Raw genomic sequence first — 25,634 nt, forward strand, 5'->3', positions numbered from 1 at the left:
TCACTCAGTCTGATGGGATCTAAAAATAGATTGCCAGTAATGCCAAGGCTATCAATAGATTAGGACTGCATATTAATATTCTTTAAATATTCTTAAAAAACACAAATTTATAAACCAGTATAGCTTATTTTGGCTAACGATTGAGGAATTACCAAATAAGTTTAGATCCTCTCACATTCAGCTAAAATTCTTAATATTAGTATTGGAAAAAAAATTAATATTGTTTTCTTAGACTATTTCTAGACCTGACCTTTTAACCTATCCATTATCCCTCAACCCTTGGCCCCAAAACTAAGATATAATGCATTAAAGAAATAAAATATAAATGTCATTTGCACTAATAACAAAAAAAAAAATCAATTAAAACAGGTTTCAAGTGCAAAACCCATACTAGATATTTCTTCAGACTAGCGATTCTACCATGCAGTGCTCGAAATAATTAGTAAAAATAATAATAATATATTAAATTAAACAAACCTCTCTTGAAAATTGTAAAATATATTCACTTCAATTGAAAAATTCTAAAAATATGTAAGATTATAAATAGAAGCAAAATATAACCACAAGATGTGAGAGGACATAAGAATGATGCATTTTCTCTATTGTTGGTTGGTATAAAATAAGTATTTCCATATAATATAATACTTTATTCATGTATCTAAAAAAAATCCAGTAACTCCTAAAAATATATTTGCATGGCCGACGGCCATGTGCTCAGTCTTTTTTGTGCTTTATAACAAGGTATTTTAGGTGCACAAACAATTGAGCAAAAAAAATTAAACATATCTTCTTATTGTTCCCCATTTATCGACTATAGATGATTCTTCTAGGCCTATAAGTTATTAAAAAAATGTTGCTGCCACAAAATATAGTCTACATTTAGTGACTTTTCAATTGTCATTGTCTGCTTGGAACATGTTTGCAAAAAAATGATTCTGTAATTCAACTATTTACATTCAACTATTGCATGTATAAATTGTTTTTCAAGTTAGAGACTAAAGAGTAAAGGCCAAGGCTATTCCCAGCTGATTTGGAATAGCATTATTTGGGTTATTTCCAGCAGACTAGGAATAGCACCCATGGCTATTTACAGTCAGCTGTCATTTTTACTATATACGACTGGGAATAGGCCAAATATTTTACGATAATAAAAGCATTTATTGTGACTGGGGAATGAAGTATAGATTACGAGAGCAGTGCAATTTTTACTTTCTCGTATATACGAAGTATAGAGAAAGTCTTGTAACCTCACTGACACGGAAAAACATAATTTTGCAATCTGGTAACTTGAGTACATTAACGGCTAGGTTGATGAAATTTCATATATAAGTATTTTATCAAAATCGTAGATCCTGATCAACTTTTGAGCGATTTCCGATAACCGGAAGTGGTACTTTTTCTACTTTGAATTTTTCAAAAGCCTATAACTTGAGTACTATTTCAGATAGATAAATGAAATTTCATATGTAAGTAAAAGATCTAATTCTCTACCTTCTGTCAAATTTTGAGTAATTTCCGTTGACCGGAAGTACTAATTTACGCTATTTCCGATTTCTCAAAAAAAAAAACCGCACATAAATTTATAAAGTACTAATAATATCCCGCACTATTATGCACATTTTATTAGGCATTCACTTGGTGTGCAATTAATTTTTTTTTACGAGATTCCATTCTATTATAAAAAGTTTGAGTAATTAAAAATGGATTACAAATATTGTCTATGCCCTGAGTTGCCATCCCTCGTAGTTTTATATTAGAATATTTGAGAAAGTTTAGGGGAGATCACTCCCGGTTTATTATTGTGTTATAGTTAAAAAAAAAATTATTATTAGTTAAGCCTTTGGGTTATATCTGCTGTGTAGTACGTAGGTCTTAGTCTCAGTGATCAATTATACACTCTAACTAAATCTATACTAATCAATCAGGGCTTTCTATCTGCAAATATGTCAGCAATCATGTCACTAACGGGAAAAAAATTTAAAATAATAACCCTTTCATTAACAATTGCAAAAAAATACAATTTAGACAACAGGTGGCCTACATCACATGCCATCAATACAAAAGCATTTGATGGGTTCGAACCCACACTATCTGGCGTGGTAACCACCCACATTTACACTCGACCACACAGTGTTTTTAACATTATATGTATAAAACAAAACAGTCATGACTGTGAATAGCCTTAATACAGCTATTCCCAGTTCAACAGTTGACTGGAAATAGACACTTTGATTGGTAAATAGACTAGATCAACATAAAAATATTGAATCAATATTAACCCTAGCCTTTTTATTTATTATTTACTTATGTATATAGCTTTAATACAATGTTGAGGAGGGAGCTTTCTGTAGCAGCCCAATGTTAATGGGCAAAATAGGAAATCATATTGAAAGTTTCCTCTTTCACTATCAGTGACTGTCAGATATAATCTTTCAAGCAAGACACATTTAAGAACCATTCAAAAATAAATTGTTTTCCTTTAATTTTATCATGATTTGTGTGCAGATCTAGAATAGATCTAGATGTTTTATAGTACAGTGTTAATAAATTCAGAGAAGTTAAAATTGTGTCAAAGTATTGAAAATATTGTAGCTGTAACAAAGGAGAGATAGCAGCATCGGTGGTGTTTATAGTTAGAGCCGCTAGATCTATTCTAGATCTAGAGGTCTAGTAAGTTACAAACTGAGGCATGACCACGTGACGCAGAAGGAAGGGTGTTGGGAGATTGCGAGACGCGAAAAGCAAAATGGCAAGGCGGGAAAATGCGAGAAGATAATGCGAGACATACCTGCTGAATTAAGGGTAAATAGCGAGACACTTTTTGCGAAAAAAAAAGTTTTTTCATGCTTTTTTCATCTTTATTTATTTAAATTATTATTATTTTTTTTTTTGCTTTAAAATAAACAAGCATTGCCATTTAGCCATACCCTTTAACACGAGTGTTGTTTGTTGTTATTTTTTTATCTAGATTTTATTTTATCTATATCTAGATCTATCTATTTAAAAATCCCTACATTGTTGCTGTGCTAATGTCATCGCCCGCTCTCATTAGCGAGAGGAAAATCCCATCTCAGTCAGCATTAATTTTAAAAATCTAGCCCGCTCATGTTTATACAAACATGAGCTGTGTCACTGTGAATTGGTATAATCTTGTCAGCAGGAGAGATATTCTGCAACATGTATTTATGGATTTTTTGTACTTACAAAAAGTGTAAAAGTATAAACAACTCTAAAAAGTGCAATTTATTTTTTTATTAAGTAATTTTAATTACATATAAAATTTACAAACAAAATCTTCTGAAACAGTCCTAGCACTACTCAAACACATCTCGTGACACCATCTTTCACACATAGTACATCCAACCTTGTGCTTATATTTATATGGTAAAAAAAGCTAGAAAAAAATCGTAGGAGGCGGCTATAATACAAAATTTCTATGCAACAATACAAAATATGTTTGCGGCGGCAGCGGATCCGGGCACGGTGATCTTCAAAGACGGTAAATCAGGCGGCCTCTGCATTCCACACAAAAGACAGAAGTTGATCTATCGTCTGTGGTATTTCCGTCGGTTTGGGTGCGGTAAATTTTTCGCAGAAATCTTCGCATTTCAACACCACCCAGCGTAAGTATCGGGTTGTGGTAAAATGCGAGACAAAAAGTCACGTGACCGACCGTTTTTGCGCCCTTCTCACCATTTCACTTTTCACGTCTCATAATTTCCCCACACCCCAGAAGGAAGTCCATTTAATTATAATATAAAAACATATTAAAACAAAAAATTCAATTTAAATAGGGCCTAGGCCTGTAGGGCCTAAATAAATCTAGATATTACTAGATTCTAACTAGAATTAGATAATTAAATTAAGTTAGGCCTAATAGATCTACTAGTCTGATAGTGTGACTGATAGTAAATTCAGTTCTTCTAATTGAATGACGGAATTTAATATTTATAAACCAGTGTCCGATAATAGAATCTTCTTTAAAAAGGGCTTAAAGGGTGTGTTAGGTTAGTGGTAGTGATCTTAATACTAGATCTAGATCTAAGTAAGTAAATTAAATACATACACACATTCATTGCTGGCTGATGTCAATGCTAACCCTCTCCTTAACCCGGTAATCTATCGTAGTTTTGGGTAGATCTAGATCTCTATCTAAATCTACTATCTAGATCTCTAGATCTACTACGTAAGTAAAATCGCCCGCGGCTGTTAAATCTACCTCATTTTCAAGGCTTTAATAGAAGTAAATATATTCTCATCTGATATATTTGTGTCAAATATTATAGATAAATGAATAATAAACCTAAATCAATGGCTAAATATATCAATAAAGACCAGAAATCAACTTTAAACAGCAGTGTTTGCGAGCAAGGTTGGCTATGATATAATAATAATAGGCCTATATATAAACAGCAGCCATTTGTAAAATAGAGTGGCTTCCCCTGAATCTAGCGCTATAATATACCGCGTTTACACTTACGACATGTATACTATACATTTCCAGAACACAAAGCCCGCCAAAATTTATTTTTATATGGAACAATTTTTTTTTTAATACTTTTATTTGCAACGAGAAAAATGGCCCGTTGAGGTAGGATACAACGGACGCTAGGTTGATAGTGCTGTCTATTTTCTCGGTACTTTAATTTATACAAAATATAGTCATAGGCATATCCCTAAACCATGCACCTAATCTCATTCATGACAAAAGTCGCATTTAGAGTTTCTTTCAGGCAACTCTACTTGGGAGGAGTGGCTTGCCCACCCTTCCCCCCCCCCCCCCCCCACACACACACATTCCAAAACATGTCTATCGTCCCATTCAAAGAAATATAATTATATACTTTTTCCAGTGTCCGCCCCCTCCAAGAAAATTCTACCCCCGCCCTCGAAAATTTCAAGTACCCCCACCCCTCTCCGGGGAGGAAAAAGTCTGAAAGAAACACTGGTCGCATTTGTAGATCATACAAACTAAAGGAAGAATCTGGGCGGGGCTTCGCCCCTTCTGGAAGAGATGCTTGGAAAAAACAAGTTAATTAAAAAGTCTAGTGACAATTTTAGCGCAATTTCCTTATGTTATCTAAAAATAGCTCTGTCGTAGCGTAAATCAAGAGCAGGGTTAGTAAAACCATTGGTTAAAATACATGTTTTATTTACAATAGAGTTACATGACTAAAAAACATTGCGCGCCTAGCTACTGAACGTGATGACGAAGCCATAGAACGTGATGGTGCAGCTATTGAACGTGATGACGCGTGTGGTGTGGTTGGAAAAAATGCCTACTAATTCGGTCCAAATTTTAATTAATTCAAAAAAAATTTTGTGACCGAACGAAAGGATATTTTTGAAAACTTTCTTCGGCAATATTGTTCTAAATTATGGCAGGAATCGATTGGTACATGTTTCAAGTCGCTAAGTGGTCTGGTTGCCGAGATATGGGCTAAAAACTGCTTTTTTTCGAGGTTTTTTGGCTTTTCCGGGAAATCCATGAAAGAAACCCGGAATTTTTATAGCCTATGTTCATTCTCGTAACTTGCTTAACATAATTGCTTTTGGAACTAGTCATCGATATTGCTTCGTTGAGGAGGAGATACGACTTAAAGCTGCGGACACACATCCATCCATTCATACATTCATTCATTCATACATCCAGAAATGACGGGTTAATAAACGCAATTCTCCAGAATGGAAATTGCGTTAAAAAACTGCACGCTAATCACTTTTTAGATTAGAAAAAGTTCCCCCCTCCGGGACGGAAAAAGTCTGAAAGAAACACTGGTGTCGCGCTTAGCCACTACGCGAAGAATTGCATTAAAGAAATTGCAAGAAAACCACTGTGGTGGGGGGGGGGGGGTGGGGGGGGGGGTGGGGGGGTGGGGGGGGGGGGGTGGGGTGGGGGTGGGGGGGGTGGGGTGTGTTTTAGGGGTGGTGGGGTTGGGGGGGGTGGGGGTGGGGGGGTGGTGTGTGTGGGGGGGTTGGTTGGTTTTAGTTTAGAGAAAAGAGACAGCACTATCAACCTAGCGCCCGGTGTATCCTTCCTCAACGGGCCATTTTTCTCGTTAGTATTAATAATAATAATAATTAAAACAAGTACATCAACGTCACATTTTTTACATAGTTTCAAATGAAAACGAAAGGTTTTGCACATGTACATAATGAATATTTACATGATGTCATGTATATTATTATATAAAAAAAAAATTACAAAGGATGACAGTAAAAGGGGTGAAGGTCAAATGAAAGTGTCAGAAGTCTGGGTGGGGAGTGGAAAGGAAATTTTTCAGAGAATGTCAATGGGACAGTGAAGCATTTTCTATGTAGGGAAACAAATTAAGTTGACTAGTTAAAAGAGTGTTTATTTATGTACTGGTCGCATTGAGTTTTCAAAAGGTTGCTGTGTGAAAGATGAGGGGAAAGAAACAAGATTTAGAACTTTAAATAAGTAAATGAATAGATATTCGAAATTGATGTTGGGGTGGGTGGTGGGGTCGTTGGAACAGTTAAAGGGAATGTGGGGTTTTCATGTCTGAGGGTAAGTGGATAGAGGGGGAGAGGAGGGAGGGGGTAGATGTGTCTGACGAGGCGTGGAGAGGGTGTCTGCGTGTTTTTTAGGCAAGCCAATCGTCAAATTATGTGCTGTGTTATCTAACTGCTGAGGTGTTACTATTTATAGTGTTTGTGGGTGGGGGGGGGGGGGAAGGGTTTGACGAACAGATTGCTGTGTGAGCGATTTAGTGGGAGGGTGAAAGGTTGGTATGTTCAAGTCGGTGTTTATTTGAATGTTTAGTACCGACAGGTTAGGGGTGGGTAGGCGTGTAGCAATCACGGGGTGTGGGGATACAGTGGAGTTTTAAAAGTAAAAAATTGGTTAGCAGTGTTATCACAAAATAGTTAGTAAAGTTAACCAAACAAAGTATTAATTTGGTGATAATAAAATGACATTTTTTTTTCTTCTTTTTTTTTTTTGCCTCAGACATGTATTTTCCAGCGTCCGTTTGCCTCGCATGTTTGCTTTAGTATTACAGTTTTCATCATCGGCTTGTGAGGACTGATACAGATTTACAATAGTAATATTTCTTTCTTACTTGTAGCCTACTTTCATTCATTTTAGATGGTTTACCTATACATAGATCTAATACAAAAAGTCTAAATATTCAAAATAATAATAATAAAAAAAAAACAACCTGAAAATGCAAATGTGTAATTAAAAGATGATTCAAGGGATTATTTTTTCCATCGGCGTAGTGGGCTAATGAGGTGGGGGGGGGGGGGGGGCTAAAAATTGTTTTTTTATATATATATATATATATTTTATTTATTTATTTATTCATTTATTTTTTTTAATAATAAAATGACACATTTATTTTTGTTTATATCATTTGTTTATTGTGATGGCACAATGCTGGACAAGTGAAAAAAAAAGAATGAAAGACCAGAGTTAACTTGTGTTAACATTTGCTAAAATGTTAAAAACTGTAAATCAGTGCGGGACTATTCTGCTCAGCACTCTGGATAACACGAGCTTATCTAATTCGAATATTAACAATGTTAACTAAGTTTAAAGGGAAATAATCTACATTATATGCACAATGTCATTTGTGTATCTGTTCACCATTCTAACATAGTTACAACACACCTTATCTATTCCCATCATACCACCTTACAAACCATTACAATCACCATATTAACTCATTCCTTTTCTCTTACTCAGTATAAAAACTGCATCATTTACAAAACTGCCACTACTAATCATTCGCCCCACAAGAAAGTAACATTTTCTAGATAATCCACGCATATTTAGACTTAGCGCTTTACATAAGAATTTAGAAAATACATTGTCTAAGTTGCTTCCCATGTCAAACAGTTAATTAAATAAGGGAGAAAGCGAAACGATAAGTTAAAAAAAAGTCGTTGACAAAGTAATGTAATAGAAGTCTAAGAATAATGGGGATGTTTTTCAATTAGTTTATCATGTATTAAAACTTATCACCCTGAATATTTTTAAATGCTCATAATATTTAAAATTTGGAATAAAAATTAATCACCAGTTAAAGCCGAAAACAATTATACAATTAAATACTGAACCTGAATACATGCAACAAACTTTATTTAATCAATGTTGTTTCACCATGTTTCACTGTAATAATATTATTTTGCATATTTATTCCCTTATGCAAACCATTGAGTTGAAATGTATGTAAACTAGTTTGATGTTGTTTTGATTGTTTATATTGAAATTAAAAGTACTAACACAGTGTAAAATAATGCCTTGAATAGACCCTCTCTAAACTATCATGATAGAATCACTGTTAGAAAAAAGAAAAAAAAAAACAACTAATATTTTGCCAAAGATTCCCCCACCCCTTCTACCGCTTACCCGTATTGTTATCTTATTACATTAGTACAGTTATCTTATTACATTAGTACAGTTATCTTATTACATTAGTACAGTTATCTTATTACATTAGTACAGTATCTTATTACATTAGTACAGTTATCTTATATCTTTTTACTAAATTTCATTTTTCATGTGAATCTCTATAGGAATCGTTAAGCTGATCCAGGTGTATTTACAGATAGACCACATATGTTTAGTTTTGTTGTTTAGTATAACGTTCATAATATACCCAGATCTGAAGTGAAATGGTTAAGGTACAAGCAACTTGGCATATTATCCCATCATAGGCCAAAGTCATACACATACATACACTCTACATCATCGATGTGCCATAGATTTATATAACTTAATCCCAGGAATACAATTATTTTATGCACAACAATTATGCTATTAGTTCTTCTTTAAACAATTTTATTGTATCACATTTCTCATCTGTCACTTATCACACTACTTTCTTCATTCATTAGCGGCTTTATTTGTGTATATTACTGTAGCTTAATGAAATAAACCTTTTTTTATAATACACATAAACCTTTTTGAAATAAATCTGGATTTTATTTTCCCGGTTCTTAAAATATCAGTATCAGGCTTTTAATTTGTAAGCATGTTGTAAAGGGAAACAACCAAATAAATACAACTTATGACAGGAGTTTGATGTTGCCTCCCGTCTTATATTTTCAGAATTAAATTCAAAACCACAAATTGTGTGGGTTGTCTTATTCCTTAATATTGTGTGTGTGTGTGTATAGGAAGATTTTATTTGTTGAACACTACTGTTTTAAATTACATTTTATTGACAGCCCATATTTGTCGCGCATATCCCCTTAACTTGCTTCCTCTGTTTGTCAGTCGTCAGTCTAGATCGAAACGGTCGTGTGAAATAGCAGGCACTTCTAACTGACAGATAGGGTTCCTAGTTGGGACGTGGGTCAAGACATAAAAACAATGCATCCTGACATTAAATTTGACTTAATTGGATGCCTAATTAATTTTTTTTGAATTAATGAAAATTTGGACCAAATCAGTAGGCATTTCTATAAAACTACTCCACACGCGTTATCACGTTCAATAGGCGCGCAATGGTTTTAGTCATGACACTCTATTGTAAATAAAAGCATGTAAAGTACTAAAAAAATTCATAAATAACGTTTTAATAACAAGCTTGTGTGTACTAATGCACAAAAAAGTAGAAAATAAATTATAGACTATTATTTAAATAACTATAAAGAAAAGCGTGGGCCTCTTCCTAAATATAAGTAAAGGTATCCATTAGAAACTAAAACAGTTATCTAAAACGCAAAATAACGTCTAAAATTCGTTTTCTAACATTGCCCTCCCCCCTACGAATGTGACGTCATTTATGGATGACCCCTAACCTAAAAATTTTAATAACACAACTTCCGAATAGATATAATATCCGGCAAACCCAAGATGTCAAGTGAGTAAAGAGTGAGCAGCAATTTAAGCTAAACTCTCTTTTGCATAAGTCTATGGTAGTTTGTACACCAGTAAAATTATTTATTTTCACAATCGGTAAGAAATAATTCTTCTTAAACATCTAATACAGTATAATCTTGTCTTTATCAATGGTATGAATACTTGATAGCAAAAGTTATCAGAGTAATGAGTCAAATATTATTTAATATTAGACTGTAAAAATGTATCCATGACATATCACTTTACGGGTTTTTGATAGAATAGTTTAATAGTGTGTTGTATTTAACTGCATGAGTTATTATATAAACTAAACTTTGTTTAAAGTTTTACAGCATACATTATCCCAATTGATAATAATATAATAATTTATAGCAACTTTTGTTTTAAAGATGGCGTATTTTACTTCCTCGTAGTATATTCATTATTGGGAACTCCCAAATCTATTTTTTATTAGGGGGTTTGACCATAGGGGCTTTGTCCATAGGGGGTTTGACCAAAGTGGGGCTTTAACCACAAATGGGGGTTAACCATAATATAAATTTTAAAATATAAATTAGAAACTGTTATTTGATTTAAATTTATTGTACATTTCATACGATTTTATACATGTTTCCTGATAGTCCTTTAATTAAAATTAACATGTATTTAAAAAAGTCAATAACGATAATTTAGTCTCCACATGAAGGCTAGTGCTAGGCGTCATAGATTTTTTAAAGAATAAATGGAACACAAATAATGAGACATAAAAAGTTTCACAAATAAATAATGTAGATGTGCCTAAAAATACATATCACACATTAAGGATAAAAAAATCATGCCAACAGCATAGTCATAGAAGTAATACTTGTATGGTTAACATCTTTGTGACCATATGTCCGAACAGTTCGTTATAATGTTTCGTGCAACATTCTGTATAGCTTCTCAGCTGGGTAGCTTGCTCCTGCGACACCTTTTAAGAAAGTTGTCTTTTGCCGTGTGCAGTCCATCTGTAGACCTTCAAGAAAACGCCACATTGCTTGGTGACTACATTGGAGCGGAGACTAAAGACTGTAATGCCATCCTTCACAAATGTAATTTGTTCGTGCCACACCATCGCCAATCTTGTGTATTTCAGTCGCATATTTTTAAATTAATCCGTACCATATTATATGGACAAAGCACTTGGTATTAAACGCCTGCATTGGACAAACCACCTGTGATCAAAGACCCTCTGCTTAGAAAACACCTGTGTTCAAACCCCCTGTGGTCAAAGCCCCTATGGTCAAAGCCCCGTTATGACTAAAGCCCCGCTGTTGCCAAAGCCCCTATGGTCAAAGCCCCTATGGTCAAAGTCCCTCTGTGGTCAAACCACCTGTGGTCAATCCCCCTATGGTTTAAGCACCTGTGGTCAAAGGTCCGCGCATCATTATGACTTTAAAGTGGAACCAAAAAAATTAAAATGTGCCTGGGCACTCAATGATAGAAATTGAACATAGGTCTTCTATTATAGAACGTACATCTATCAATGGACTCAATCGAAAAGGTATTATTTATTTCTTTAAATGAGCACTCTGGCTTTAATGTTTAGCCATATCAGCATACAGTTTTAGTACAGTTACACCCAATCTCAATTTCATTTTATTTTAGAGCATTTGTTTTTCATGTGTTATTGTGAGTTTGTTTATGTGTGTGATTTGAGAATATGATAAAGCCTTAAAAATATGTGTATCTGCTGTTAGTCCTAGTCCAACTATATACCTCAAATTCAGTGTCAGTATGATGAGAGAAAATAAGTATAAATAATTGTTTACACGCTTGAAACATAACTCAGGCATTAAGGGGTTAAAGCCCTATGTTGGCATTTTGTAAAATATAATTTACAAACGTCCAAACATCTGAGTGATCTACACATTAATTCGGAAACATACAATGTTTCAAATATAATATTACATTTACAATATCAAATTAGCCTGACTTACTATAAAAACGTTAGTAAATTATTCTTGTTATTCATACATACATTTATACATTTTCCATATTTACACAACAGTACAGTATAAAAAATTAGATTTTCTATTACCTTCAAATGAAGCCACACAATCCTCTACACACGCTGCCAAAAAGTAAGATAAATTTCTCCGTGAGGAACAAGTGCCGCGGAACCAAAATATGTATAATTTTGCTATGGCAAGTACCTCAGCACCAAAAGAAACGTAAACCTCCGAAGAGGGGAGAAGTTAGAATGACCGGACTGTGGTGTCCCTACCCTACTCGTCACATGACTTAGGTTTGGCTCTAATGACCGCAGTCCGAGGTCGAGGCCCGGTCAGCCTTACGATACCGCTGGACTCAGGTCCAGGTGTGTACCGTTACCTGTGGGGTAGCGAGAACAGGAAGGGAGAGAGACATTGTTAGATATTTATAATCTATCATAAGGGTATTAAAACTGTTAGCAGGAAATTAATTGTTAATTTAAAATAAAATGTGATAATACAAAAAAAAACAACAAATATTTTTAAAAGTATGTTCGAAATATATATACTATTTTTTTTTCCATTTTCAGATTAGAAGTGCGTAAAAAGAACGTGTAACACTCTCTATTAATTTGTATTCAAAACGTTTCTTTAATTAAAATAATGCAAGCAAAAATGACGGGAATTTGAAAATTGACGACTTTTCAAAGTAAGAAATTCTATTTGAAACAAAAAATGTTTTAACATATGTTGAAAAATGATAGAAACAACGCATCAAATAGTGCTTCTTCTAGAGGTTATACACGCGTTGTAAATTCCTAATTTAGAAAGTGCAGATATTGCGATTATTACATATTTCATAAATGCATTCATGGAAGCTTGTTTAATTGGAAATACAGAGACTTAAAATGTTAATCGACACAAGATTGTAATAACAAAGAGACGGATACTAAAAGAAATATTGTGTTTATTATTGGCCTGTGAAGCTGGACACGTCAGTACTTGAGAATAAAGCAAGTATGACAGAAGAAGACAATAAACGACATAACGCTTTAGTCCGTCCTGCGTGTAGTGGTCAGACTGAAGATGTTAAATTTCTTATTGAGAAAGGCGCTGATATTAATTGGGTCAATACATTTAAAAGAAATGCATTAATGGAAGCCAGTTTTATGGGACATACAAAAACTGTCGAATTTTTACTGACACAAGATTTTAATATCCAACAGAGGGATAATGATGGAAATAGTGCGTTATTATTGGCTTGTAAAGCTGGACACCTCAGTACTGTTGAATTACTTTTACAACATAAAGCAAGTCTGACTGAAGTAGACAATAACGAATATAACGCTTTACTACAAGCTGCATGGCAAGGTCACACAGATGTTGTTAAATTTCTTATTGAGAAAGGCGCTGATATTAATTGGGTACATAAATTTAAAAGAAATGCATTAATGGAAGCCAGTTTTATGGGACATACAAAAACTGTCGAATTTTTACTGACACATGATTTCAATATTCAACAGACAGATAATGATGGATATAGTGCGTTATTAATGGCTTGTGCACATGGACACCTCAATACTGTTGAATTACTTTTACAACATAAAGCAAGTCTGACTGAAGTAAATAATAAAGGATATAACGCTTTACTAATAGCTGCATGGGGCGGTCACACAGATGTTGTTAAATTTCTTATTGAGAAAGGCGCTGATATTAATTGGGTCAATAAATTTACAAGTAATGCATTAATGGAAGCGAGTTTTAAGGGACATACAAAAACTGTCGAATTTTTACTAACACACGATTTTAATATTGAACACAAAACAGTGAATGGTTACACAGCGTTATTGCTTGCCTGTGAAGCTGAACACCTCAGTACTGTTGAATTACTTTTACAACATAAAGCAAGTCTGACTGAAATAAATAATAAAGGATATAACGCTTTACTAAGAGCTGCATGTAAAGGTCACACAGATGTTGTTAAATTTCTTATTGAGAAAGGCGTTGATATTAATTGTATCAATACATTTAAAAGAAATGCATTAATGGAAGCCAGTTTTAAGGGACATACAAAAACTGTCGAATTTTTACTAACACAAGATTTTAATATCCAACAGACGGATAATAATGGAAACAGTGCGTTATTATTGGCTTGTGAAGCTGGACACATCAGCACTGTTGAATTACTTTTACAACATAAAGCAAGTCTGACTGAAGTAAATAATAAAGGATATAACGCTTTACTAATAGCTGCATGGGGCGGTCACACAAATGTTGTTAAATTTCTTATTGAGAAAGGCGCTGATATTAATTTGGTCAATACATTTAAAAGAAATGCATTAATGGAAGCCAGTTTTATGGGTCATACAAAAACTGTCGAATTTTTACTAACACACGATTTTAATATCCAACAGACGGATAATAATGGAAACAGTGCGTTATTATTGGCTTGTGAAGCTGGACACCTCAGTACTGTTGAATTACTTTTACAACATAAAGCAAGTCTGACTGAAGTAAATAATAATGGATATAACGCTTTAATATACGCTGCATGGGGCGGTCACACAGATGTTGTTAAATTTCTTATTGAGAAAGGCGCTGATATTAATTGGGTAAATACATTTAAAAGAAATGCATTAATGGAAGCCAGTTTTAATGGAAATACAAAAACCGTCGAATTTTTACTAACACAAGATTTTAATATCCAACAGACGGATAATGATGGAGATAGTGCGTTAATATTGGCTTGTAAAGCGGGACACCTAAGTACAGCTGATTTACTTTTACAACACATAGCCAGTCTTACTGAAGTAAATAATGGATATAACACATTACTAAGAGCTGCATGGGGCGGTCACACAGAAGCTGATAAATTTCTTATTGAGAAAGGCGCTGATATTAATTTGGTTAATACATTTAAAAGAAATGCATTAATGGAAGCCAGCTTTATGGGACATACAAAAACTGTCGAATTTTTACTAACACAAGATTTTAATATAGAACAAAAAGCTGTGAATGGTGACACAGCGTTATTGCTTGCCTGTCAAGCTGGACACATTAGCACTGTTGAGTTACTTTTACAACATAAAGCAAGTCTGACTGAAGTAGATAATGAAGGATATAACGCTTTACTAAGAGCTGCAGGGAGCGGTCACACAGATGTTGTTAAATTTCTTATTGAGAAAGGCGCTTATATTAATTGGGTCAATACATTTAAAAGAAATGCATTAATGGAAGCCAGTTTTAAAGGACATGCAAAAACTGTGGAATGTTTACTAACACTTAATTTCAATATTCAACAGACGGATAATAAAGGAAACAGTGTGTTATTATTGGCTTGTGAAGCTGGACACCTCAGTACTGTTGAATTACTTTTGCAACATAAAGCAAGTCTGACTGAAGTAGATAATGAAGGATATAACGCTTTGCTAAGAGCTGCATGGGGTGGTCACATAGATGTTGTCAAATTTCTTATTGAGAAAGGCGCTGATATTAATTGGGTCAATACATTTAAAAGAAATGCATTAATGGAAGCCAGTTTTAAAGGACATGCAAAAACTGTGGAATTTTTACTAACGCATGATTTCAATATTCAACAGACGGATAATAAAGGAAACAGTGTGTTATTATTGGCTTGTGAAGCTGGACACCTCAGTACTGTTGAATTACTTTTGCAACATAAAGCAAGTCTGACTGAAGTATATATTGATGGATATAACGCTCTACTTAAAGCTGCATGGGGCGGTCACACAGATGTTGTTAAATTTGTTATTGAGAAAGGCGCTGATATTAATTGGGTCAATACATTTAAAAGAAATGCATTAATGGAAGCCAGTTTTATGGGTCATACAGACACTGTCAAATTTTTACTAACACAAGATTTTAATATTGAACAAAAAGCTGTGAATGGTGACACAGCGTTATTGCTTTCCTGTCAAGTTGGACACATTAGCACTGTTGAATTACTTTTACAACACAAAGCAAGCCTGACTGAAGTAAATAATAATGGATACAACGCTTTACTAAGAGCTGCATGGGGCGGTCACACAGATGTTGTTAAATTTCTTATTGAGAAAGGCGCTGATATTAATTTGGTCAATACATTTAAAAGAAATGCATTAATGGAAGCCAGTTTTATGGGACATACAAAAACTGTCGAATTTTTACTAACACAAGATTTCAAAATCCAACAGTCGGATGATGATGGAAATAGTGCTTTATTAATGGCTTGTAATGCTGGACACCTCAGCACTGTTGAATTACTTTTACAACACAAAGCAAGCCTGACTGAAGTAAATAATAATGGATATAACGCTTTACTTAAAGCTGCATGGGGAGGTCACACAGATGTTGTTAAATTTCTTATTGAGAAAGGCGCTGATATTAATTTGGTAAATACATTTAAAAGAAATGCATTAATGGAAGCCAGCTTTTTGGGACATACAAAAACTGTCGAATTTTTACTAACACAAGATTTTAATATAGAACAAAAAGCTGTGTATGGTGACACAGCGTTATTGCTTGCCTGTCAAGCTGGACACATTAGCACTGTTGAGTTACTTTTACAACATAAAGCAAGTCTGACTGAAGTAGATAATGAAGGATATAACGCTTTGCTAAGAGCTGCATGGGGTGGTCACATAGATGTTGTCAAATTTCTTATTCAGAAAGGCGCTGATATTAATTGGGTCAATACATTTAAAAGAAATGCATTAATGGAAGCCAGTTTTAAAGGACATGCAAAAACTGTGGAATTTTTACTAACGCATGATTTCAATATTCAACAGACGGATAATAAAGGAAACAGTGTGTTATTATTGGCTTGTGAAGCTGGACACCTCAGTACTGTTGAATTACTTTTGCAACATAAAGCAAGTCTGACTGAAGTATATATTGATGGATATAACGCTCTACTTAAAGCTGCATGGGGCGGTCACACAGATGTTGTTAAATTTGTTATTGAGAAAGGCGCTGATATTAATTGGGTCAATACATTTAAAAGAAATGCATTAATGGAAGCCAGTTTTATGGGTCATACAGACACTGTCAAATTTTTACTAATACAAGATTTTAATATTGAACAAAAAGCTGTGTATGGTGACACAGCGTTATTGCTTTCCTGTCAAGCTGGACACATAAACACTGTTGAATTACTTTTACAACACAAAGCAAGCCTGACTGAAGTAAATACTAATGGATACAACGCTTTACTAAGAGCTGCATGGGGCGGTCACACAGATGTTGTTAAATTTCTTATTGAGAAAGGCGCTGATATTAATTGGGTCAATACATTTAAAAGAAATGCATTAATGGAAGCCAGTTTTATGGGACATACAAAAACTGTCGAATTTTTACTAACACAAGATTTCAATATCCAACAGTCGGATGATGATGGAAATAGTGCTTTATTAATGGCTTGTAATGCTGGACACCTTAGCACTGTTGAATTACTTTTACAACACAAAGCAAGCCTGACTGAAGTAAATAATAATGGATATAACGCTTTACTTAAAGCTGCATGGGGAGGTCACACAGATGTTGTTAAATTTCTTATTGAGAAAGGCGCTGATATTAATTTGGTAAATACATTTAAAAGAAATGCATTAATGGAAGTCAGTTTTATGGGTCATACAAAAACTGTTAAGTTTTTACTTACAGTAGGGTGTAATATCCAACAGACGGATAATGAAGGGAGAAATGCATTCGAACTGTGTGTCAGTAAGAACCCAATCTCGATCAAGACATTCGCTGCACTAATTGACGTTGAAAAAATCAAATATTATAAAAATGTGGATATTTGTTTTCATTTACTTTACAATAAAGTTCTTCTTAGTGGTATGTATTCTTTTTTTTTATTATTTTCAATTAATGTCAGTTCTTAGTGTTTACAGAGAGAGAACCGTTCGTAGTATTTACATTGTAGAGCATATCAAAGGAACACTAAACTCCTGAGTTCGGATAATCAACTTACAGAAAAAAAATATACTGATAGCAGCTATCGAATTTCTACAGTGTTAAAAGTTTTAATAAGCTCACCATTTAAAGTTAAAATAAAACAGTTTTTTGATACTGTTTGTTTTGTTTTAATTATTATTTTTAGTTCTCATCATCTGTATACACCTCAATTGGGTTATTTTTTCCAGGGGGTTTATATCGCGGTTTTTTTTGTCCTGATGGTTTATGTTGCTGTGGGGGGGGGGGGGGGGGGTTCCAGGGGGTTTATTCATTGGTTTGTTAAAACTATCGAAACCTATAGAGGTAAATAAATAAAAAGCATGTAAATGTCAGCTGAAACTTATGCCTAATAATTTGACGGAGAATATACTTACATATTTCTTAAAAACAAATATAAAAAATAATAAATAGCTAGTGTCCTAATAAAATCAAACAATCTTTGTGTTACTTTAGTAGCTTAAATAGAAATTAAAGTAGAATGTTTTGACAAACGTTTAACTAAAAGATTATGTACTAGCCACAAATAGCCATAAAGCCTCTTTGTCTACTTCTATTGCCTACATAAACAAAACGTAAGGGAAAACTAGAAGTCTATGGATATGCATTTTTTTAAATAACACGCTTAATAAACAATTTGTTTCTAATTTAGATTAAACGTTATCTATAATACCACTATTAATATGGTCGAATTCAGAGTTTCTTTTAGGCAACTCTTCGAGGGGTGAAGTAGAACGTCTACCGCCCTCAAAAATAAATAAATAAATAAATATATATATATATATATATATATATATATATATATATATATATATATATATATATATATATAAAATATAGTTTTACCAGTTTCCGCCCATCCCACGAAAATTTCAAGTAACCTCTCCGCACCCCTGGGGAGAAAAATGTCTGTAGATCCAACACACTAAAGATAGACAATTTTTCTGTGATCTAGTGTTTCTTTGTGACTTTTTTCGGGGTATGGGGCTGAAACTGGTAAAAGTCCATATGTTCGATATATTTCGTTCAGGGGGGGGGGGGGGGGGGATGAGGGGAACAGCTTTTTAATCCTATGTTTACTCTAGATTAAATGACGTCATTTTAATTTTGTGCTTTAGATTTTATCATGTTATTTTGTTTCGTTTAGAAAATTTCCTTTATGATCCATTTGACGTCACGGTTGTGGAAAGTTTCGTTTTCCGTTTAACTGTGAACGTTTTTATTTTGCTTGTGTTTTTTTTATAGTTAATTTAATATATAGAGATGTTTTAACCCATTTTACAAAGATATATAGACGCTTGTATATCATAATATTAACTAATTAGAAAATCTGTTTCAACTATCAGCTGGAATTTATATTCTTTATGTTCTGGAATAATAGGCATTTAGGCTGTTAAACCGAAAACCACGAGTGGGGAAGTGGGTTCAAATCAATAGAAATTATTAAAGTTAATATAGCTGTGACCTAAGTCACGTTATAGAAAGTAAAGGCGGATAAGCACTATGCTAACCACACTATTCCAATATATTCATATTTCTATACACATTCAATATAACTTATGACAAATAATTACAGACGAAAACAATATATATATATATATATATATATATATATATATATATATATATATATATATATATATATATATATACTAGCCGTCCCGGCCAGGCCCTGCTCTGGCTTCTGTGAAAAACCTTTCTGTTAAAGACCATTACCTGTGTGGTTAGTAATCATCATCAACCCGGCATTGCCCACCCAAACCACAACCAACCAAAACAACAAAACGCAAACATAACGCTAACACAATTACAAATACAAACGAAAACAAAAACCTAACAACAAACCCAACCACAACCACAAACACCAATACAAACACAAAGAAAAAACAAACAAAAAAGCATACGAAAACAAAAACCTAACAACAAACCCAACCACAAACACCAACACCAACACAAAAAAAAACAACGAAAAAGCAAACGAAAACAAACCAAATCCAAACGCAAAACCAACCAAAAACACAAATACAAACCCAAACAAAAAAACACAAACAAAAACGAAAAAAGAAAGAACAAAAACGAACCAAATCAAAACGCAACCACTAACGCAAACCCACCTAAACACCAAGAAAACACTAACGCGAACATAAACGCCCGGGGCGGAATCACCTGTTTTAGCTTAATGAACGACTATAGTACCCCAACTTATTCATAGTCTTTTGCACTCACTTTAACGAACGCGCCTGTTTCAATTTAATGAACAATTATAATACTCCAAGCTTATCCGTAAAATACCTACAACATTTGCACTTGATCAATCCCCGCTAATTATGTAATTTTTTTTTCCCAACACCAAAACAAAGTAATTAAAAAGTAAATTCTTTTCCACAAAATGCAATGGTTTTATAAAGGGAAGTAATTGTGTTTTCCTAATTTATCAAAGGGAAGTAAGTGCTATAGGACTAAATAAAGAAATAATTAGAATTTTTGTAAAAGTTGATATTTTTTTAAAACTTGTGTTTAATGAACATGCCGCCAATTGTTACTATAATTTGAAAAATGAAAATTATTTCCCAACACTTTCAATAGTAATTTTTTAACTCATAAATTTAGACAAATGCGCACGATAATTGTCTAACACTTAAATCCACCCAAGACCAACGACAAACAAATGCGTTACATACAGAACTAAGCTTTAATTATTAGATATATATATATATATATATATATATATATATATATATATATATATATATATATATATATATATATATATAGTTATCTACATGGGGACTATCCGTGACACCACCCAGTAAAGGCTTAGCCGTTCCTACCCCGCCCCCTAGGCACATCGCTACCACCCACCAGTCTGGTGAGTTGTGGTTCACCCCGAATGTTTACAATATAACGGCTATTAGGGGCAGATAATTTAGAGTGTGGACAGTTTGAAATGAATGAGTAAAGAAGTTTTGCTTGATCTTTTCATTGACGTCTGTAAACTGTCGTCATAGACGGCTGATTTCACGGGGAAGGGGGTGGTGGGGCGAAGCGGGAGGAGGTGGGGGGGGGGGGGGGAAAGAGAGGATAAAGTCGAATTCACAAATCACGAATTACTGAAAAGTGAAAAATAAACAACTAAATAGCGGCGTGTGCTTACATCGCGGATCAGCTCGTATAAATAAATAGAATATGTTTTTTTAGATAACATTTTAAAACATGTATTTGACAAGGCGGCGGGGCGATTCCATAGGAAATCAACATAACCCCAGCCCTAGCCCCAGCCCTAGCCTTAGCCCTAGCCCTAGACCTAGCCCTAGCCCTAGCCCTAGCCCTAGCCCTAGCCCTAGCCCTAGCACGACCCCTTGCCATAGCCCTCAACATTAACGTAAACCATAATCTTTCCGCTTTCTAATTTCGTGTCAGGCTAAAATTGTATTTCCTTTAATATCCGGTTTTAGTTTAAATGCCGTTTTATCATAAAATTCCATTTTGGTTAAATTTCTTACATATTAAAGTTCTAAATTTCGATGTCCTGCTAAATTTACGAATCCGGTAAAAGTGTCGATTACATATAAATTTCCCTTTAAATTAATTTTTTGTCATATTAAATTACGGGTTCTGTGTAAATTTCCGCATCCATCTTGTTTAAATTTTTAAGATCCGGATAAAATACTCGTTCTGGTTAACTAGCAATTTTCAAAGAAATTTTGTTTTCTGTTACATTTCTCCCGTTTCAGAATGAATTTTCGTATTTGGGTAATATGTTTGGATCTGTTTAAAATGCAGATTCGGGATACAGATCCGTTTTCAATAAAAAAAATTCATTTCCAGTTCTAATTGAGGTTGAGTATGGGAATTTAGTTTTGGTTTCAATTTAGAGATAAAAACACAACTGTTAAGCTAGCGCCCGTTGTATTTCTCCTTTGACGGGGCATTTATCTAGTTTTAGATATGTGGATGAATAAATATGAGTATGTTCTTTTTAAACTAATATAATCTTTTTAATTGGCGTGTTTTTTGTTGTTTTTCTTCATGTGAAATAAAAGCACAAAATTATGATTATTTCCTAATCAAATTTCTAAATTGTATTGATTCTAATCGCCCCCCCCCCCCGAAAATGTAATAAATATTGTATTTGTATCTATGTAGGGAAATGGCCAAAGAAATTCTCAACTTCCCTTTCTAGAACAGTTCAGTTTGACAAGATAATTAGGTAAAGTATAGATGCTAATAAACCAAACCACGTTACATGCCTAATATGTTTACATTGATAACATAACTCGCACATTTTTAGCCTTTTAACTTTTTCAACAAGTATTTGCTACTACGTAAGCTATTAAGTACACATTATAATAATGAGAATATGACAAATATATTTCAATTTTTTAAATTTTTCTATATAAAGTGTAGATGATGTAATGTGATCGTGAAAAAAACGCCGTTTTATTCGTCCTTGAGTTATAAAAAAAATTAGGTTTGCAATTTTATTTGTATGTGTGCCTATTGTTGAACACGATAACTTGAGTACCGTTTCGGTTATGTTAACGAAATGTTATATACAATTATTATCTCAAACTTGCTGTATTGTGGCAAATTTTGAACGGTTTCCGAAAGTGGTACTTAAACTACTTTCGTTTTCACCAAATTCAATAACTAGAATACTGTTGCACTTAGGTGTAACACATTTTACACGCAATGAATACTTTATATGCGCATTTGTGTATTACATTTTGACCGATGTCAGGAAACGTGAAGTAGTACGCTTTCCTTGTAAACACTATAACTTGAGTGTTATTTCAGTTAGGTAGACACAATTTCATATATAAGAATAAGAACTTATTCTTGGATAACTAGCAAACAAAATTGGTACTTTATTTTTGTTTTTTTTTAAATACCGATAACTCGGTACCGTTTCATGTCATGTAGGTTTGACTACATTTTAACAAGAGTATAATATCCTATTCTTTTGGTTTACTAATGTTTAATAATTTCCGGTAACTGATAGTGGTACTTTAGGCTACTTCCGATTTTTCAAAAATGATCATTTCTACGGGACCAATTTCTTAAAAACATTTTACGTAGGTCTAGGCTGGATGATAATTCGTTGTAACATAATATTTAACTAAATTAGATGATTAATATAAATTTCACAAAAAATACATAATAGAGACATCGAATAAGTTTTATTTAGGACAAATATATCTTTCGTGATGCAAACTGCGTTTGATCAAGAGCAAATATATTATTAGATGTACTGATCAGTAAACCAATTGTGTGTAGGTGTAATAGATGTATAATTTGTGTGTATATTTGATAATAATGTAACACATTGATTTTAAACTTTTTCACAGGATTTTAAAAGACACGCAAGTGGATTCTGTAAGTAGGCCCATAAACTGCAAAAGAAGAGGCCCTACATGTGAATTATTTTTATTAAAAATGAACAATTTTAAGTTACATGACAACATACATATTAATCGATGTCTTTGACACAATTTGTCAGGCAAAAATACTAGGAAAAAAATTCATCATCTAATATATAATATCCAGACTACATGTAGAAGTTAAACCATCTCAGAACACCCGTGATAAAAATTTTAAGATAAAATATGATTAAAAAATTTAATAGAATAGCATTGGCTCTCGATATAAATGTTGATACCACAAAGCCAATGTAAAAAAAAAACAAAAACAAACACGTATCAGACTTTTTGAAAAAATGCTTTTTAATAAACTATAGACAAAAATAATATAAAGCTGCCTGCAGTAGTTCTGGTTGCCATGAAAACCAGGAAATGGTTTGAAAATATCCACATTTTCAAACATCTATTACTTTGCTCGCAAAACATAATTCTAACATGATTTTAGATTAGAATTCCTCATAGTAGTCAACATATTACAGCTTTATTTCATTTTGACAGCTAGCTTAAATAATTTAAAGTAATTGTTTTCGTAAAACAATGTGAAAAAATACGGATGATGCTACATCAATTTTACTTAAAGCACACGTAAATTAAAGATAGTAAAATGACAAAAGCAAGTAAAAAGTTTCAGTCTTGTATGACTTTACGATTTAATTTTGAGTTATGTTTAAATATGCAAGGTTGAGATAGGCCTACTTTTCACCAAACCATAACATATTTTAAATTAGTTGTTGGTAATCCCTACACGAATCACAAGTCATATTCGTTAATACATCTGTCGTTTACAGTCGGATGTATGGTGCTTGATGATAAATTTGACTTTCTAGAAAGCATCTTTGATTTATCATGGTTTAAAACATATGAAAAGAGCAGCGTATCTAATTTTATGAGGCAATATAAAACGTTATACAAGTTCAAAGATAGCCACTTTCTGCATAATAGTGCAATATTTAATGGATCAATTTTATCTACACAATAAAAGAATACCTTTGGTTTTGAAATTCTAAATGTTTCGGAACTGATAGCTAATTTGTTTTACTATCTAATAATGAAATTAAAAAATATAAAATGAGAAAAAAATGATTTATTATCGTCGAAATCATCAGTATATTCCATCATTAACCCTTAACTGTCAGAAAATGTCATCGTTACTCGTGACACAATCCTTTACTTAAACTGTAAGTGTAAAGCACGCTGTTTCCAGTTCAAGGAAATATTCTTACAACAGATAAAAAGTTTAGTTTATTGTTTCTTTTTATGACTGAAACAATAAGTACAACACTTTCTTCAACATAAGCATGTACAGTTTATTGAGTATTGTAATCCATAATTATATTGATTTATGGGAAAGTCCCAAAAGTCTCGAGTTCGAATGCGGCTTCAAATCAGAATGAGTCTTCTACGTAGCTCTGATAATATGATAATAGGAAAAGTAAAGGCGACTGATCAAAGTGCTGACTACACTATCCCTTTAAATGCCGAGTTGTATACGTTAGATGAACTATACTTCATCTGCCACATTATGTGATTCTATTTATTAATGTTTATTCATGTTTTATTATCTAAAACAAAACGAGGAAATACTAAACGTGCTTTATTTTTGAAAAGCTAATTAAATGTACATAATTTATAATAAAAAAGCATTTTGAGGGGCGTCATATTTTAGCATGTAAAAAGTATGCTTTGCGGAAGAGAAATTCATGAAATGTGTGGCTTGTGATGAACAATTTAAAAATAGCACTCAAAAGCGGTATAGGGATTTTACATGTATATAGAAGCATGCAATATTTGGATATAAACATTGAAAAAACAAGGTAATTAAAAAGTCTAGTGACAATTTTAGCGCAATTTCCTTATGTTATCTAAAAATAGCTCTGTCGTAGCGAAAATCAAGAGCAGGGTTAGTAAAACCATTGGTTAGTTATTAAAACGTTTTTTATTATTTTTTTTCAGTATTTTACATGTTTTATGTACAATAGAGTTACATGACTAAAAACCATTGCGCGCCTACAGAACGTGATGGCGCAGCCATGGAACGCGATGGAGCAGCTATTGAACGTGATGACGCGTGTGGTGTGGTTGGAAAAAATGCCTACTAATTCGGTCCAAATTTTAATTAATTCAAATTTTTTTTTGTGACCGAACGAAAGGATATTTTTGAAAACTTTCTTCGGCAATATTGTTCTAAATTATGGCAGGAATCGATTGGTACATGTTTCAAGTCGCTTAGTGGTCTGGTTGCCGAGATATGTGCCAAAAACTGCATTTTTTCGAGGTTTTTTGGCTTTCCCGGGAAATCCATGAAAGAAACCCGTAATTTTTATGGCCTATGTTCATCCTCGTAACTTGCTTAACATAATTGCTTTTGGAACTAGTCATCGATATTGCTTCGTTGAGGAGGAGATACGACTTAAAGCCCGGACACACATTCATCCATACATTCATACATTCATTCATCCATCCATTCCCAGAAAT

General features: G+C 33.4%; 1 protein-coding gene across 1 annotated transcript; it reads left to right on the forward strand.

The window, feature by feature from the left end:
* The first annotated feature begins 12,806 nt into the window (after nucleotides 1-12,806).
* Nucleotides 12,807-17,473, forward strand: LOC131928116 (serine/threonine-protein phosphatase 6 regulatory ankyrin repeat subunit B-like). The gene is made up of 2 exons (XM_059284042.1): nucleotides 12,807-17,313; nucleotides 17,466-17,473. Exons 1-2 carry the CDS (start codon nucleotides 12,807-12,809, stop codon nucleotides 17,471-17,473), a joined length of 4,515 nt encoding a protein of 1,504 aa, XP_059140025.1.
* The last annotated feature ends 8,161 nt before the right edge of the window (nucleotides 17,474-25,634 follow it).

The sequence above is a fragment of the Physella acuta genome, unplaced genomic scaffold (assembly GCF_028476545.2).
Source record: "Physella acuta isolate Inbredline_101_S28 unplaced genomic scaffold, ASM2847654v3 ptg001465l, whole genome shotgun sequence".
Taxonomy (NCBI): Eukaryota; Metazoa; Mollusca; class Gastropoda; family Physidae; genus Physella; species Physella acuta.